The 20,190-nt window shown below is 39.7% G+C and overlaps 1 protein-coding gene across 1 annotated transcript; it reads right to left on the minus strand.

The window, feature by feature from the left end:
• Positions 1-7,147: 7,147 nt before the first annotated feature.
• On the minus strand, positions 7,148-19,780 carry LOC128240029 (probable carboxypeptidase X1). Its single transcript, XM_052956514.1, has 4 exons — positions 19,433-19,780; positions 18,051-18,235; positions 16,400-16,579; positions 7,148-9,422 (listed from the first exon to the last, which is right to left on the minus strand). Exons 1-4 carry the CDS (start codon positions 19,728-19,730, stop codon positions 9,267-9,269), a joined length of 819 nt encoding a protein of 272 aa, XP_052812474.1. The 5' UTR covers positions 19,731-19,780; the 3' UTR covers positions 7,148-9,266.
• Between the last annotated feature and the right edge of the window lie 410 nt (positions 19,781-20,190).

Genomic DNA, 20,190 nt, shown 5'->3' on the forward strand with positions numbered 1-20,190 from the left:
TGCGATGTACGAAATTCGACTGGTAGGTTGCAGTCCCATTTATCATTTTGGCTCGGATTTAGCGGAAAATGAGGTTATAATTTGGGAAAATCGCATAAAACTCTTAAGTTTTGTTTAAACATAACAGGCACATGCATTTTGGGACGAATATTATAATGATTTTAAAAGATATGAGAACGAAAAGAAAATGGTAGGTTGTCACGTGGATTCCCCGCCGTGAATGTTTATACACACCGAAACGAGGACGTTTTTCGTCCCAAACAACAAACCAGGAAACCTGGACACACCTGACATTACTGGCCTTGTACTGTATTCACATACATCTTGGGAATTGAAAAATAAACGTATTACTTGATGTATTATTGCAAATTCGTAAAATATATTCTTTTCCAATTAATTTGTTTACAAAGTGATACAATTTCTGACCAACAGAAACGGAGCAATGTTATAACACACATGTGTAATACATGATGGCTGTATTAAACCGGAAACAAGGTTTAGCAAGTGATAAAAATATTTATTTGACGTAAACAGACTCTATCCTATCATATTTGGTCCACAACAACGTCTTAACGCATGAAACTTGTTTATAAGTATTTAAATTGCATTAAGCGAAACGTAAACTAAGAACTGTCTTTGATTGATATGATGACATTTTAAAATTACATTTTAAGCATCGCAGAAAATCAATGTACTTTCATATAGAGAGACTGCGAAACAGGACGGGTACGTGAAATTATAATTATAGCTACCAGTACAGATAAATGTTGCACTGGAGCTGTTATTGCATGTATCCCTTTCCTCGTGAAAAAAAATGTACCGTGTACACATACCCGAATGAATAATTACATAAAATGGAGCCCACATTTACGTGTACCCGTTTGCGTAGTGGTTTCAAAGCTTCCTTTGCACGCTCTAGAACAGGAATAAATTCCAAGTATTCAATGTGCATACTACGAAACAATAATGTGAACAACATAATACAGTATGAAGAATAGTTTAAAAAAATATGTACAATCAATTGGGCTCATCAACTACCATTTGTTTACCCGTATATTAAACTGTTGCATTAAATAATGCCGACAATTGACGGTTCCTGCATATATTAAAACTACCAGTGTTAGTTGAGCTTTTCAAGTCTTAATAATTATATCATAATTATTATGAATTATAAATGACATGAAGGGTAAAACATTCAAAACACGCATTAAAAGATTATTTTAATGGGCTTATTTTCAACGGAAAATGTAAACAGTCTGTAAAAGATTTGAATTACAAAATGTTAAACATATCAATTATTTAAAAACATTATTAATTTTGTTCCGTAAAACGTCATTCATCGTTGACCACTGGCCATCTGCGCACGGAATGTTCAAAAAGACGTCATTCATCGTTGACCACTGGCCATCTGCGCACGGAGTGTTCAAAAAGACGCCATTCATCGTTGACCACTGGCCATCTGCGCACGGAGTGTTCAAAAAGACGTCATTTATCGTTGACCACTGGCCATCTGCGCATGGAGTGTTTAACGTATCATTTGCAATGGAAAAATAACTTACGAGGGATGTTAAAAAATACGCGGATATGCTTTCATTTCTTCAAACATTCACAAAACGCCAGAAACTATAACTTTTTAATAAAATAAATACAAATACCTTTTGAAGTTTGAAGGATCAGGTCCCGTATACACTAACGTCTTGAGTCTGGGCTAACGACTCAGGCTCGGAAAAGCAACATTTTAATTTCGATGTAAACAAGAAATTACAAGAGTAAAGACGTTAAAAATAGCTGTATCTTTTACAAATAAAATGTTCTTCAATAGAGCATTGTTTGGTATTACATTGATATAAAATGTTATAATGATAACTCAGAGCTGCTAATGAATGGGGGGACACCTTTCCCTAACTGTTTACATCCAGCCCAACATCCCTGTCAGGGAGTACCGGGGAGACACTGTATAATGACTGGATAACACCTCACTGGCGTATCACGTGCTGTCAGGGAGTACCGGGGAGACACTGAATAATGACTGGATAACACCTCACTGGCGTATCACGCGCTGTCAGGGAGTACCGGGGAGACACTGTATAATGACTGGATAACACCTCACTGGCGTATCACGCGATGTCAGGGAGTACCTGGGAGACACTGTATAATGACTGGATAACACCTCACTGGCGTATCACGTGCTGTCAGGGAGTACCGGGGAGACACTGTATAATGACTGGATAACACCTCACTGGCGTATCACATGCTGTCAGGGAGTACCGGGGAGACACTGAATAATGACTGGATAACACCTCACTGGCGTATCACGCGCTGTCAGGGAGTACCGGGGAGACACTGTATAATGACTGGATAACACCTCACTGGCGTATCACGCGCTGTCAGGGAGTACCGGGGAGACACTGTATAACGACTGGATAACACCTCACTGGCGTATCACGTGCTGTCAGGGAGTACCGGGGAGACACTGTATAACGACTGGATAACACCTCACTGGCGTATCACGCGCTGTCAGGGAGTACCGGGGAGACACTGTATAATGACTGGATAACACCTCACTGGCGTATCACATGCTGCCAGGGAGTACCGGGGAGACACTGTATAATAACTGGATAACACCTCACAGGCGTATCACGTGCTGTCAGGGAGTAACTGGGAGACACTGTATAATGACTGGATAACACCTCACTGGCGTATCACGCGCTGCCAGGGAGTACCGGGGAGACACTGTATAATGACTGGATAACACCTCACTGGCGTATCACGCGCTGTCAGGGAGTACCGGGGAGACACTGTATAATGACTGGATAACACCTCACTGGCGTATCACGCGCTGTCAGGGAGTACCGGGGAGACACTGTATAATGACTGGATAACACCTCACTGGCGTATCACGTGCTGTCAGGGAGTACCGGGGAGACACTGTATAATGACTGGATAACACCTCACTGGCGTATCACATGCTGTCAGGGAGTACCAGGGAGACACTGAATAATGACTGGATAACACCTCACTGGCGTATCACGCGATGTCAGGGAGTACCGGGGAGACACTGTATAATGACTGGATAACACCTCACTGGCGTATCACGCGCTGTCAGGGAGTACCGGGGAGACACTGTATAACGACTGGATAACACCTCACTTGCGTATCACGTGCTGTCAGGGAGTACCGGGGAGACACTGTATAACGACTGGATAACACCTCACTGGCGTATCACGCGATGTCAGGGAGTACCGGGGAGACACTGAATAATGACTGGATAACACCTCACTGGCGTATCACATGCTGTCAGGGAGTACCGGGGAGACACTGTATAATGACTGGATAACACCTCACTTGCGTATCACGTGCTGTCAGGGAGTAACTGGGAGACACTGTATAATGACTGGATAACACCTCACTGGCGTATCACGCGCTGCCAGGGAGTACCGGGGAGACACTGTATAATGACTGGATAACACCTCACTGGCGTATCACGCGCTGTCAGGGAGTACCGGGGAGACACTGTATAATGACCGGATAACACCTCACTGGTGTATCACGCGCTGTCAGGGAGTACCGGGGAGACACTGTATAATGATTGGATAACACCACACTGGCGTATCACGCGCTGTCAGGGAGTACCGGGGAGACACTGTATAATGACTGGATAACACCTCACTGGCGTATCACGCGCTGTCAGGGAGTACCGGGGAGACACTGTATAATGACTGGATAACACCTCACTGGCGTATCACGCGCTGTCAGGGAGTACCGGGGAGACACTGTATAATGACTGGATAACACCTCACTGGCGTATCACATGCTGTCAGGGAGTACCGGGGAGACACTGTATAATGACTGGATATCACCTCACTGGCGTATCACGCGCTGTCAGGGAGTACCGGGGAGACACTGTATAATGACTGGATAACACCTCACTGGCGTATCACGCGCTGTCAGGGAGTACCGGGGAGACACTGTATAATAACTGGATAACACCTCACTGGCGTATCACGTGCTGTCAGGGAGTACCGGGGAGACACTGTAAAACGACTGGATAACACCTCACTTGCGTATCACGTGCTGTCAGGGAGTACCGGGGAGACACTGAAATGACTGGATAACACCTCACTGGCGTATCACGCGCTGTCAGGGAGTACCGGGGAGACACTGTATAATGACTGGATAACACCTCACTGGCGTATCACGCGCTGTCAGGGAGTACCGGGGAGACACTGTATAATGACTGGATAACACCTCACTGGCGTATCACGCGCTGTCAGGGAGTACCGGGGAGACACTGTATAATGACTGGATAACACCTCACTGGCGTATCACATGCTGTCAGGGAGTAACGGAAGAACACGATGCGTTTTGGCTTTGTTTGCTTGCGAGCAATTGGGTCTGCAATATTTACACAAATAATTTATATTCGCAATTTTTGCAACGGAAATCAACCTTTGAAATGTACTGCAACAAATGCATATGTTATATTATCTATAATGGCTATAAAAATATTAAATGGAATCGATTTTGGATGCAGTCAATCAATGAGCATCCATGATAATTCTCATGAGACAATTCTCTGCACAAACAGTTGCAAACGCTATTTATTTCAGTAATTGGAATATACTGTTAGCTTGATCAGTATATTCAGTCTTGTACAGATGTTACTCGCAGTTACATTTCAATTGGATTCATTTATTATCTTGTTTGCTGATTAATGTCTTAGGTATTATCATTTATATCGATTACCTCTCTTAGATTTAACGAATAATAGTAATTGGGGTATGCATTGGATCATCCAGCCTGTAAATGATGAACGTACGTTTCTCAAGAACTTCATATAAATGAAATAAAAAGCAGATTTTTTAGAACATTGTCAAACGTGGTGTGTGACATCTGTAAAAGTTATCTAATAATTTGTTCTCAAAGCGTGTTGTTGTTTCGCTGGAATCATTGATCACAACTCAATATTTCTTTTAATTATTAGCCGATATTAGAAGGAGCTGATTTGTTCAGTGAACCGAGAGTGCTGTTTTTTTATATTTCCAAGGGTTTAATGGTCCGCCCAATGTACTTTTCTTTGTTGACCGAGGGATCTATTGTCCGCCCAGGGTACTTCTCTTTGTTGTCCGAGGGATCTATGGTCCGCCCAGGGTACTTCTCTTTGTTTTCCGAGGGACTTATGGTCCGCCCAGGGTACTTCTCTTTGTTTTCCGAGGGATCTATGGTCCGCCCAGGGTACTTCTCTTTGTTTTCCGAGGGACGTATGGTCCGCCCAGGGTACTTCTCTTTGTTTTCCGAGGGACTTATGGTCCGCCCAGGGTACTTCTCTTTGTTTTCCGAGGGATCTATGGTCCGCCCAGGGTACTTCTCTTTGTTGTCCGAGGGATCGTACTTCTCTTTGTTTTCCGAGGGACTTATGGTCCGCCCAGGGTACTTCTCTTTGTTTTCCGAGGGATCTATGGTCCGCCCAGGGTACATCTCTTTGTTGTCCGAGGGATCTATGGTCCGCCCAGGGTACATCTCTTTGTTGTCCGAGGGATCTATGGTCCGCCCAATGTACTTTTCTTTGTTGTCCGAGGGATCTATGGTCCGCCCAGGGTACTTCTCTTTGTTTTCCGAGGGACTTATGGTCCGCCCGGAATACTTTTTGTTTTCCGAGGTATCTATAGTCCGCCAAGTATATTTCTTTGTTATTCGAGGGATCCATGGTCGCCAAGAATATTTCTTTGTTTTCCGAGGGGTCTATAGTCTGCCAGGTATAATTCTTAATAACCAAATACTAATCTAATAAGTGTACAGTAAATTTCTTTTATTATACTTACTAAAAATACTTTTGACTTTTTTTATTATCAGCCTAATATTAGGCATTCATAATTGTCCCTATTTGTGTTTATCTGGTGTGGACTGGTCCTTCCAAAATGTATTTAGTACTAGGGATGCAAACGAATATTCGAATATTCGATCAAACGTTTGTTATTCGAATGTCAAAATCGGTATTCGAATATTCCAAAAAAAGAAAGGAAGAGTAATAATACTTATTCTCAGAAAAAAAAACAAAAAAACATTTTGCCTACAACACTGTTGCTGTTTACTAAGTTCGTTTGTTTAGTTGTTACAACGACTGTCCCCAAATGCCAGAGGTGTGAACGTGATGACAATACACTAAACACGCGTCATGTGTCATTTAGGGACATATCGTCGGGTCCTGTAAAAAGTCGCCTTACTTACAGAATACAATAACAGACTAGGAATCGGCATTAACACCAATGTGTTGTCTTGACTAAAATTAAGCTGTGCAACATAGCTCCAATAATATTGTAACATATATGTGCTTAACCTGTTTTCCATGTTTCGATACAATGTTCGTGCTTTGAAATGGAAGTATAGCGTTTTAGGATATATTTCCTCCATTTTTGAACAATAGATGAGTCAAATCCAGATATGGTTTTACTAGTTCCCGAGTTTGTTTGTTTTTTCCATAGTTATATTAAGTAAATTTAGAAGTCAATCTCAGAACGAGGCTGCTTGTCCTACGGAAAGACCCTCCGTTGGCGCAAAACGCGTTTTGACTAGGAATACATCTAGATTCACATTTTTTACAAATATAATGGCTGCGTAATTGAAATTATTCGATTTTGTTGTTTGTCTGTTTATAATGTATTGTTGTTGTTTTTTCCTTCCTGAAAATTGCGTATTTCAAAGTCTTATTTGGGGAAATCAGGGTCCGCCGCTACGACAAAGTAGGGTAAAATTGACACGACTATTACTTAAGCGAATAATAATAGTAGTTTACGACATTTTCCAAAATAGTATTTTGGTAATCGAATATTCGAATATTCGATCGAAAGAATTACCCAATATTCGAATATCAATTTTGCCATTCGTTTGCATCCCTAGCATTTACCCAATATCATGAATATGTAACATATGACCTTTAGTGTTGTGATGTGGTTATAATGTATATACTTGTACCTCGTTTCAATGCAGTGCCACGTTGACAGTGGCATGCTTTCCATTACTGTCAATGAACAGTTTCAGTCAAATTAGTCGAGAAATCGGTTTTGGAACTGTGTATTTATTTGCAGAAATCAGGTGTAAGGTATCACAATAATCGTCAACAAACAAACAAACAACAACAGCAACAAAATAAAAAGCAACATTTTATTCGGCATACAAGCATGACGACACCTTTGATACAAAATATATGCATATAAATTCTGTAACGATTTCGTAAAGCTTAAGAGTTTCTGAGTGTGGTACAAATCATTTGAAACTTCGATAAAATTTAGGAGGGAAACAGTAGTATTTCGACTATATATATCATATACAAACATAATAGATTACAGGTTCAAACATGATCAATAATGTCTTTTTGAGTATTTCTCCTACGTAAATCAACAGAAGTGATGGTTACCCTAGCCCGATGCATTTATACTGGATGTTTTTAAATGACTTTTGGTAAATTTATATTTATTTAAATAACAGCTCTCAATGTAGGGCACATAACATGAAGATGAGTTTGACAGTGGTCAGATAAAAATAATAAACTCAAAAGACTTTGCCAGAAAAGCATAAGCCCGCTCGACCAGCCGGCCACGCGACTTGTTACCCCTACATACGATTATAAATATTGACATTAGAAACTTAAAATGCATGTACGTAATATTTTAACTTTAGTATTAGTTATAAGCTATGTAAAGAAAACATATAAACTCATATATGAATAAAGTGTGTGTCCATTTCCTGGGTAGAAGACCTAGTGTCCGTTTTGAGAGGCCTTGCAGACAATATTGGTGGAGGTGAAAACCACAACCTCTTTGGTGAGAGCGTTGACGCATACTACAAAACCACTCTGACCCGTGCAACTCTAACTCACAACCTCTTTGGGTGAGTAACAGAACCTATACCACTAGACCACTCTCACCCTGGTGGGAATCGATCTCACAACCTCTTTGTGTGAGTGACAGACACCTATACCACTAGACCACTCTCACCCTGGTGGGAATCGATCTCACAACCTCTTTGTGTGAGTGACAGACACAAAATACCACTAGAGCACACTCACCCTGGTGAGAATCGAACTCACAACCTCTTTGGCTGAGTAACAGACACATATACCACTAGACCACTCTCACCCTGGTGGGAATTGAACCCACAACCTCTTTCGATGAGTGACAGACACAATACCACCAGAGCACTCCCACCCTGGTGGGAATCGAACCCACAACCTCTTTAGGTGAGTGACAGACACAATACCACCAGATCACTCTCACCCTGGTGGGGATCGAACTCACAACCTCGTTCAATGAGTGACAGACACAAAATACCACCAGATCACTCTTACCAGGGTGGGGATCGAACTCACAACCTCGTTCGGTGAGTGACAGACACAAAATACCACCAGGCCACTCTCACCCGGGTGGGGATCGAACTCACAACCTCGTTCGGTGAGTGACAGACACAATACCACTAGAGCACTCCCACCCTGGTGGGAATCGAACTCACAACCTCGTTCGGTGAGTGACAGACACAATACCACTAGAGCACTCCCACCCTGGTGGGGATCGAACTCGTAACAGCTTTGGTGAGTGAAAGACACCTATACAACTTTACCAATTTCACCCTGGTGTGTATCGTACTCGCAACATCTTGGGAAAGAGGCGAACATCCATACCACTAGAGCAATCTCGTCCTGGTGGGAATCCAACTCACAACTTCAAAGGTTAGAGGCGGACTCTCACTCTCATACTAAATCACACGTTGAATTAACTCTAAAAATTTATCCTTTGACTGTTTTCCTGCGCGGAAGGCTCAAACAAAAATAAGCAAAAATGTTGCGAAAAGGCGTATAGTTACAGAACTTAATTACTCGTACTATTTATTAAATGGCTAACCAGGATTGCAAGCTAGTAATTTCCCCGATGTCAAATATCACCAAGCGTTCAAGCTCTTCGGCATTCATATCAGTGTTTGGAAGTAGTCAGACGATTGTGGAAATGGCATCCAATTTTATAACCATGTACTATTTATTATATATAAATAATGAATCATAAAGCGTATGCAAACAAAAGAACAAAAAATGAACATATTTTTTTCCTCGAAGCAATAATTCAAAAAGCGGACACTTAAATTAACAAAATACAGAAGTAAATTCATGTATCATTATATTATTCGACATTCTATTATAACATAATTGTAATAACGGGCATATTACAGCTACAAACGGTGGGCATGCATACACCATATTCCGTGCTTTATTTCACGTGCTACTGCTCATTCATGGAACATCCGAGAATATCGAACCTCAGGCTGATATAGCCACCAAACCACGTGACTGGGTTGATTCTGACACAGAGAGCGGTTACCGGACTTGGCAACATCGATGTAACAACCGTTTCCTGATCCGTGTTCCCGTCCAATATCTGTGGAAAGAATCGAGTAACGTTATTCATTTTGGGTTTTGCTTGGTTTAATATGTCTAGCATTTAAAAGGTAGTGATTACCAACCAGTTCAAGCCAATTTACATTCATTGTTCTAATGGGAGTGCGTGTTTAAGAGAGATTAATGTGGATTCAAATCATTAGGTATAAAGTTATTCTTGTATATCGGCTATTTACCATGAATGCGTATTACGTGGTATAATGTATGCAGTAATTTCTTCAAAAGTGGATCATCCGTTGCAGTGATTTTCAAATTCTTTGTAAAATGTATACAATTTGTCTTTCTTTTGCATCTAGAGATACTATTTCAGATCGTTCACAGATGGATATTTACGCATTTTTTGAAACAAGTTAAGTATAATTATACCTTCATCCTTAGTAAAATACGCTGAAAGAATAAGCTGTGTGAAGTTAGCTAAACATACGACATTGGACATTGGACATTCAAAATCGAATGTTGTGCTGGCACGACATTGGACATTGGACATTCAAAATCGAATGTTGTGCTGGCACGACATTGGACATTGGACATTCAAAATCGAATGTTGTGCTGGCACGACATTGGACATTGGACATTCAAAATCGAATGTTGTGCTGGCACGACATTGGACATTGGACATTCAAAAGTGAAAGTCGTGCAAGCACGACATTGGACATTGGACATTCAAAATCGAATGTTGTGCTGGCACGACATTGGACATTAGACATTCAAAAGTGAAAGTCGTGCTAGCACGACATTGGACATTGGACATTCAAAATCGAATGTTGTGCTGGCACGACATTGGACATTGGACATTCAAAAGTGAAAGTCGTGCTAGCACGACATTGGACATTCAAAATCGAATGTTGTGCTGGCACGACATTGGACATTGGACATTCAAAAGTGAAAGTCGTGCTAGCACGACATTGGACATTGGACATTCAAAATCGAATGTTGTGCTGGCACGACATTGGACATTGGACATTCAAAAGTGAAAGTCATCATCCGCTGGACACTCATTCATTCTCTGAGGTTTACTTAGATCTGTTCACAAAATGGCCGATTCCTTTTTAATATCAGGTTTTTTGATTGGTCACCAAAAGTATGCCTACCTTGTATAAGTTATTTTTCAAACAAAAGTCTTTGATGATTATAAAAGTAATAAAATGTTAAATGAAAGAGCTAGTTAAAGCGCTATTGTTTCTGCGGATTATATTGAGCAAAAAAAATATAACACCTTTACTGAACATATTCCGGCTCTCAGCAGGGTGTCCACCTTTAATGGATTAAAAATATCCAAATTGAAATAAGGCGTATGTTGTATATCAACAATTAAAGCAATCAACACAATTTATGAGTAAAAGAAAACACAATCGATTGCAAAATTGCGTCCCACCAAACAATAATTCATATTGAGGTTATACAATTACAATTGTAAAGGATCATTATTTAGTGATATATCTACTGCCTTTATGTATACAATGACTATATGTACAATTTGGATTTCAATTTATTGGGGCTAACATCTGCAACATTTTATAAATGTCGCACTCAATAAATGTTCAAATATAAAACAAGCAGTTCAATTCGACTACAACACTGGCCACATATTATTCAGCTAATGGACGCGTGAACTGCACAAATCTATCTTAAAGGACCATTCGAAGTCTCTGTCTATCATGGGTCCAAAATTTATATTTATTACCAAGACAACTAGCCAGCACGACATATTATTTTGAATGCCCAATGTCGTGCTATTTCGATTTTGAATGTCCAATGTCGTGCCAGCACAACATTCGATTTTGAATGTCCAATGTCCAATGTCGTGCTAGCACGACTTTCACTTTTGAATGTCCAATGTCCAATGTCGTGCCAGCACAACATTCGATTTTGAATGTCCAATGTCCAATGTCGTGCTAGCACGACTTTCACTTTTGAATGTCCAATGTCCAATGTCGTGCTAGCACAACATTCGATTTTGAATGTCCAATGTCCAATGTCGTGCCAGCACAACATTCGATTTTGAATGTCCAATGTCCAATGTCGTGCTAGCACGACTTTCACTTTTGAATGTCCAATGTCCAATGTCGTGCCAGCACAACATTCGATTTTGAATGTCCAATGTCCAATGTCGTGCTAGCACGACTTTCACTTTTGAATGTCCAATGTCCAATGTCGTGCCAGCAAAACATTCGATTTTGAATGTCCAATGTCCAATGTCGTGCTAGCACGACTTTCACTTTTGAATGTCCAATGTCTAATGTCGTGCCAGCACAACATTCGATTTTGAATGTCCAATGTCCAATGTCGTGCTAGCACGACTTTCACTTTTGAATGTCCAATGTCCAATGTCGTGCTAGCACGACTTTCACTTTTGAATATCCAATGTCCAATGTCGTGCCAGCACAACATTAGATTTTGAATGTCCAATGTCCAATGTCGTGCCAGCACAACATTCGAAATTGAATGTCCAATGTCCAATGTCGTGCTAGCACGACTTTCACTTTTGAATGTCCAATGTCCAATGTCGTGCCAGCACAACATTCGATTTTGAATGTCCAATGTCCAATGTCGTGCTAGCACGACTTTCACTTTTGAATGTCCAATGTCCAATGTCGTGCCAGCACAACATTCGATTTTGAATGTCCAATGTCCAATGTCGTGCTAGCACGACTTTCATTTTTGAATGTCCAATGTCTAATGTCGTGCCAGCACAACATTCGATTTTGAATGTCCAATGTCCAATGTCGTGCTAGCACGACTTTCACTTTTGAATGTCCAATGTCCAATGTCGTGCTAGCACGACTTTCACTTTTGAATGTCCAATGTCCAATGTCGTGCCAGCACAACATTCGATTTTGAATGTCCAATGTCCAATGTCGTGCTAGCACGACTTTCACTTTTGAATGTCCAATGTCCAATGTCGTGCCAGCACAACATTCGATTTTGAATGTCCAATGTCCAATGTCGTGCCAGCACAACATTCGATTTTGAATGTCCAATGTCCAATGGCGTGCCAGCACGACTTTCACTTTTGAATGTCCAATGTCTAATGTCGTACCAGCACAACATTCGATTTTGAATGTCCAATGTCCAATGTCGTGCTAGCACGACTTTCACTTTTGAATGTCCAATGTCCAATGTCGTGCTAGCACGACTTTCACTTTTGAATGTCCAATGTCCAATGTCGTGCCAGCACAACATTCGATTTTGAATGTCCAATGTCCAATGTCGTGCTAGCACGACTTTCACTTTTGAATGTCCAATGTCCAATGTCGTGCCAGCACAACATTCGATTTTGAATGTCCAATGTCCAATGTCGTGCCAGCACAACATTCGATTTTGAATGTCCAATGTCCAATGTCGTATGTTTAGCTAACTTCACACAGCTGTAAGAATAAGACAATTTTTGTCGGATATATTTAACGAAAGAAGATCAGTTACGTTTTGTTACATTGTACATAACCCTATTTACGACTAAATTTTATGCACGTGAAGTAAGCGGCCTAGCGGCGAGAAGTTGACGGCCTAGCGGCGTGATATTGGCGGCCTAGTGGCATAGGACCCATTTTTTCAGCAATTGTTAATGCGTTTTTTATTCATACATAAACAAAGCGGCCTCATTTTTTTTTCTTTTCAAAGCATTTTAATATGCCTTTTCCAAACACTTTAAACATTTTTAAACGTTTATTCATCTTTTCCAAAAAGTCGATCAAGCCGTTCAGCGACCTAGCCGCCTAACGGCAAAAATTATCTGCCTGGCGGTCTAGCGGCGTAGCGGCAAAAAATGAATCCTATTTCAGTCAGCTATTTCAAAGCATGTAAACATGCCTGTTCTCCTAAAACAATGATGTATTTACTGTTTTTTTTGCACTAATTATCACTCTGAAGCGGCGTGAACCAAGCGGCCTGGCGGCCTAAATGGTATGCTATTTTATGTATACATGCCTTTTCTTCTACAATGATATAATTACTGTTTTTTATGCACAGATTATCAATCAGAAGCGATTATCGAAAAAAAAATCGATCAAGCATATCAGCCATTCTATAGCATGTAAATATACATAGCGGCCTAGCGGCGTGAAGTAAGCGGGCTGGTGGTCTAGCAGCCTAGTGGCCTAGCGGCGTGAAGTTAGCGGACTGGTGGTCTAGCAGCCTAGCGGCGTGAAGTTAGCGGCCTGGAGGCCTTGCCGCCTAGAGGTCTAGCAGCGTGAAGTTAGCGGCCTGGTGGTTTAGCAGCCTAGCGGTCTAGCGGCGTGAAGTTAGCGGCCTGATGGTCTAGCAGCATAGCGGTCTAGCGGCGTGAAATTAGCGCCCTGGTGGTCTAGCAGCATAGCGGCCTAGCTGCGTGAACTTAGCAGCCTGGTGGTCTAGCAGCCTAGCGGTCTAGCGGCGTGAACTTAGCGTCCTTGTGGTCTAGCAGCCTAGCAGTCTAGCGGCGTGAACTTAGCGGCCTGGTGGTCTAGCAGCCTAGTGGCCTATCGCGTAAAGTTAGCGGCCTGGTGTTCTAGCAGCATAACAGCCTAGCGGCGTGAACTTAGCGGCCTTGTGGTCTAGCTGCATAGCGGCCCTGCGGCGTGAAGTTAGCGGGCTGGTGGTTTAGCAGCCTAGCGTCCTAAAATGGTATCCTATTTGAAAACATGTAAACGTGACTTATCATCTAAAGCAATGATATATTAACTGTTTTATGCACAAATAACCACTCTAAAGCGATTACAAACATATGTACAGTAAAGTCGATTAAGCACTTCAGCGGCCTAGCGGCGTGAAGTTAGCGGCCTGGCGGCCTAGTGGCCGAAAATTGGTTTCTATTTCAAAGCATGTATACATGCGTTTTCTTCTAAAACAAGGATAAATTCATGGTTTCTATTCACAAATCAACATCCTTTGGGGAATATCTGCATTTGCCCAAAAACTCGACCAATCTGCTTAATCGACGTTTTGGAAATGTTTATAATCGCTTCCGATTGATAATGTGTGCATTTAAACTGTAAATATATCATTGCTTTAGAAGAAAACGCAATTTTAAATGTTCTGAATAGAAAACGATTTGTGCCGTCTATTTTATTATATGAATAAAAGATTGATTTATCATTGTTTTCCAAGAACACGCATGAACAAATGCTTTAAATCAAGAAAAAATAGACCGCCAACTTCACGCCGCTAGGCCGCCAGGGCGGCTAGGCCGCTAACTTTCACGCTGCTAGGCCGCTTACTTCACGCAGCTAGGCCGCTTACTTCACGTACATCTAAATTTTACAAAAACTGGGGAAATTCCAGGGTTTCTACTACGAAAGAACAGAAACATTTATGCACGTTTTTAAATCACTAGACGCAGTGTCAGTTATTTTTTAAGAAAGTGTACATTCTAAACGTTGAAATGTTTCCTGCAAAGATCGCCTCAAAGTTATCGAGGGAAATGCACCTGTTTTAATGCGTAACAGGTGTTTTAAAATGCGGAAGATATGTTTTTAAGTCAAGTAGGCAAAATTAGCATTATAAATACCCATTGGCATCCTTTAAAAGTACAACAGTACAAATAATATAATGTTTTCAGACCAACACCGAAGACGAAAGCAATGTAAGGCCCACATCTACTTCCCGAACATAACAACTGAACTTGTTTATTGCTGAATACATTACCACATCTACTTCCCGAACAGAACAGCTGAAATTGTTTATTGCTGAATACATTACCACATCTACTTCCCGAACAGAACAGCTGAAATTGTCTATATGCTGAATACATTACCACCTCTACTTCCCGAACAGAACAACTGAAATTGTTTATTGCTGAATACATTACCACATCTACTTCCCGAACAGAACAGCTGAAATTGTTTATTGCTGAATACATTACCACATCTACTTCCCGAACAGAACAGCTGAAATTGTTTATTCTGAATACATCACCACGTCTACTTCCCGAACAGAACAGCTGAAATTGTTTATTGCTGAATACATTACCACATCTACTTCCCAAACAGAACAGCTGAAATTGTTTATTCTGAACACATCACCACATCTACTTCCCGAACAGAACAGCTGAAATTGTTTATTCTGAATACATCACCACATCTACTTCCCGAACAGAACAGCTGAAATTGTTTATTGCTGAATACATTACCACATCTACTTCCCGAACAGAACAGCTGAAATTGTTTATTGCTGAATACATCACCACATCTACTTCCCGAACAGAACAGCTGAAATTGTCTATATGCTGAATACATTACCACCTCTACTCCCCGAACAGAACAACTGAAATTGTTTATTGCTGAATACATTACCACATCTACTTCCCGAACAGAACAGCTGAAATTGTTTATTGCTGAATACATTACCACATCTACTTCCCGAACAGAACAGCTGAAATTGTTTATTGCTGAATACATTACCACATCTACTTCCCGAACAGAACAGCTGAAATTGTCTATATGCTGAATACATTACCACCTCTACTTCCCGAACAGAACAACTGAAATTGTTTATTGCTGAATACATTACCACATCTACTTCCCGAACAGAACAGCTGAAATTGTTTATTGCTGAATACATTACCACCTCTACTTCCCGAACAGAACAGCTGAAATTGTTAATTGCTGAATACATTACCACCTCTACTTCCCGAACAGAACAACTGAAATTGTTAATTGCTGAATACATTACCACCTCTACTTCCCGAACAGAACAACTGAAATTGTTAATTGCTGAATACATTACCACATCTACTTCCCGAACAGAACAACTGAAATTGTTAATTGCTGAATACATTACCACCTCTACTTCCCGAACAGAACAACTGAAATTGTTTATTGCTAAATATATTACCACATCTACTTCCCGAACAGAACATGCTAAATACATTACCATATCTACTTCCCGAACAGAACAACTGGAATTGTTAATTGCCGAATACATTACCACATCTACTTCCCGAACAGAACAGCTGAAATGGTTAATTGCTGAATACATTACCACATCCGACCCACTGGAGTCCCTGATCGTGAGATAGTTAACACAGTCACCACTGTAGAGAAGTTTGTACGCGGTCACACGTTGGTAACAACAACCAACTCCGACGTAGGAATTCGGGTCTGGCCCTGGTCGACCTTGCATAGCCACACCTATCACGTGGTTAGGGCAATTGAACTGCACCTGGAAAAATATTACATTAAAAAAAAGGTTCATGAAACTTCTTTTTAAAGAAAGTCCGAGAGTAGCCCTCAATCGACTCTTATTTCATTCAAACAGTTTCACCATTCGTTCATTATCACGTTGTTCAAATTTAAGAGAAAAACGCGTTCCGCCAGAATCTCGATCAGATATAGTATTTAATGCATGTGTTAAGTTATCATATTATGATTTATTTAATTACACCATCGAACGGTTTATTAAATGTTGTAAAAAAGTATTGACTATTTTTAGAAACGGAATCAACACACTATGACCAGCCAAACTGCGTTTTTACCCCGATAATGTTTTCAACTACGCAATTTGTTCCTTAAATATTAAAGTGTGTGAATTGTCCATAAATGTCTATGAATGAAAATATTGAATCATGAACTTCATGAAAACATCTTGGGAACTCTTAAAGTTTAGTAAAGCCTCTTGAACGCTAGCAGTGTAGTTAAAAAAAGTACACTGTTGCGAATTGTGTACATACAAATGTATTTGCAACGGGATGTGAATAAAATTAAACAGATTTATTTGTTTTTTTTATTAAACAATTGCTTAAAGCAAAGGAAAAAAAAACGAAATGATATAATAAATGGAATACATAAGTTAAGTGTAAAGATATGAAGTTAACCATGCTTGACCCTAAAATGAACAATTGTCTGTTAAGAAAACCAATTATTTAAATTACTATTGTATGATAAATTTAATGTTGCCGTATGTCTAACGGTAAATGTCGCTTTTGGTTTCCTTTCACAACAGCCATAGGTTTTCGAGAACGCACTATACATAACTTATTTCCGCTAGTACACATATTGAAACATTTCGGGTAAGTGATAGGGGTTGCACAATATATCTATTGTTTTGTACATACTATGTTTTAACTGATTTGAATATATGTGGATGAGACTTTAATAAATTAATAAATTAATATATTTATATATATCAGTGTTTTAGCTTGGTGACGGCATGGTTGTAGGGCATGATTGTTTGTTGAAGTGTAAGATCGCAAAATATTTCACAGAATGAACACCAACACTTATTATTAAACTAGTGCTTCTGAAACATAAACTTTAGGTTCTCACTTGGTGAAATGAATTTCAATCCAACACTTAAACAACCATTTGTGTATTGATATCATTAGCGTAAAGCTGATATTAATATATTTGATTTCATTTTATCAGAAACACGCGCCAAACTGTATGTTCACGTAATGGCGTCGATGATATTGTGTCCCAGCCTTGTGCACGCTTAATGTTTGTTTTGGATAGTGAAACGGGCTATAATTGAAAAAAATGAACTCAATAGAGTTTTATTTCGCTCATAAATCTCTATAATTCACATGATAAACATATATACGAACTTGTACCATCATGAACTTATGATTCTCATACGGCCAACTCTGATTGTAGTAATTGACAGAAGGCTGAATACATGATTAATACATGCGTACCTGTATGTACTGATTTGTGTCGGCTGTCCCAGCAACCCATGCACCAACACGTGAACTAGTCGTCACGGAATGGAGTCGGGAACCGTTTGTGTCATGCGCCTCATTAAACACTGACGAGGCGGTTATCTGGTCGTCGGACACAGGCTCCATTCCGTTTACTAGGTACTCTGAACTCTGACAGGCATCTGTTCAAAAACAAAAGAAGTATATCTTTTAAAAAGAACCGAATATATTGACAGACGTAGCATGCGTTGTAATGTTTTATTAAAAGTGTATAAAATCGTACAACATTTATTTATCGTGTCTAATCGAGCTTTTTGTTCAGTGTGATTATACATTTAAGTAAACATGCGTTTGTGAAATGAAGCTGCTAGAGACATTGTGACATTAACTTTTAGGTTATTGTTATATAACACACAGTAAAGGTTCATTTTGCACTGACAAAAATAAATCGGTAGATTCTGTCCAGTTCATGAAAATTATTTAAAAAGAGTTGGGAGTAAACTTTAAACTGCACTCTCAAAGATTGAACATTTTGACAACTTTTTTTATTTTTTTTGTCATGGAACGATCAGTCTTTTGGGTAAATATCTGCAAACCAGTGATTAAAGACTGCTGAGAAAAGATCAGATCGCAGATTATCATATTTTCGTTTCAAAATTGATGTTTTATGCATTTTTCTTTAACTGCTTGTAACGGTTTAAGCCATAAAACATTTATTTTGGAATGGAATATTATCGAAATACATAAAGGAAATTATCTTTACTATATCAATATATATCAATACTCCTTTAAACTTGCTTGCAGTTGAAGTGTTATCATCCAATATATTTTCGGAAAAAGCATAAATCAATCACTAGTTGTTTAAAATGTAAAGAAGACACTATTTGTCAGATTGCGCGATTGACTATGGTTCTTGAATTGTTAAAAAAGAGTAAAATTCAGTTTTCTATGTCATCAAATGACGTAAAACATTTTATCTATGATTGGGTTAAAATTTCTGCTTTTATAAATAAATCCTCGATTTACATGTCTACTGTTTTAATATAAGAACCCACTTTTAAGAGTCTCCGCTTTGGACACAGTCTTGTTACAGCTTATAGAAATATAATTTTGTAACACAACCCATTATTGCTCACTTCAAAAGATAATATAAATAATGCGCCTGGTACGGACTTTGAATGGACGTCGACAACGTATCATTCAATAAGCTTACATATTTACATGATATTCTTATCGTCAACGACAATATTGAACTATCGCTGAACACTGATTGTATAAATTGGATTAACTACTATATATTTTCCGTTATATTAATGGGTGTGCCTTTGTGTAGAAAGCTTAGAAATCTGCGACCAAATGTACAACATATATCTACTAACCTTCAACAGGTATCAGCACGACCTTCGTGACTTCAGAAGTACTGAGGACGTCATATTCGGTGTCAAAACTATAGAAACATGTTTTTGACACTTTGTCATATCCGCAAATGTTGCTCGTGCCCATCCTTCTAGCCAAGACACACATGTTTTGACATTGTATAAGAGAAACTCCCAAGGTAGTTGAATTCGTTGTTTTGACTTCTTTCCCTGTATATACTTTGGCTCGAAAGTTGTCTTTTGACTCAGCTTTTGTTGCTATTAAACTAAGTACCAATATTTCAAGAAAGATAAAGGACATGTCGAAGTTTCACTCTATGCACGCCGAAGTAAAATGACAGCACAAGTATGCTTTCGTGCGTTTGCTTTTTCGAATGGGATTATCGGGATATTCCAATCGTTATTGGTATACTTAAGATCAGAGGCAGAGCAGCAACAAGGGGGAGCACGTAGTGGATATTCTATTACCCATCATTACATTCAAGAAAAGCATAGCCCTTTCAATTTATTTATTTCATTTTTATTATCTTTATCTTATGTTTGGGAAATAATGGGCAAGGCTCGGACGAAATGTCGGTAAAATATCAACGGTTCTGTCACGGTATATCTATGATCAGATCCGACCAATCTATATAAATACCACAAATTGTCCATTAAATGTTATTTGAGAGTTGCCAATCACCAATGAGAGGCTGAGGTAGCGGAAGCCGATCTGCCCCAAAAAAACACGCAGAAAATAATAAACCTAAATGAGATGGTCA

This window comes from Mya arenaria, chromosome 7 (genome assembly GCF_026914265.1).
Source record: "Mya arenaria isolate MELC-2E11 chromosome 7, ASM2691426v1".
NCBI classification, from domain to species: Eukaryota; Metazoa; Mollusca; class Bivalvia; order Myida; family Myidae; genus Mya; species Mya arenaria.

Excerpts from the sequence above, each read along its gene's own strand:
- LOC128240029 (XM_052956514.1), bottom strand. The coding sequence starts at position 19,730 with ATGTCCTTTATCTTTCTTGAAATATTGGTACTTAGTTTAATAGCAACA. Across the intron at positions 18,236-19,432 it reads CGTGCTGATACCTGTTGAAG|ATGCCTGTCAGAGTTCAGAG; the intron begins GTTAGTAGATAT and ends GTTTTTGAACAG. Across the intron at positions 9,423-16,399 it reads ACTCCAGTGGGTCGGATGTG|ATATTGGACGGGAACACGGA; the intron begins GTAATGTATTCA and ends TTCTTTCCACAG.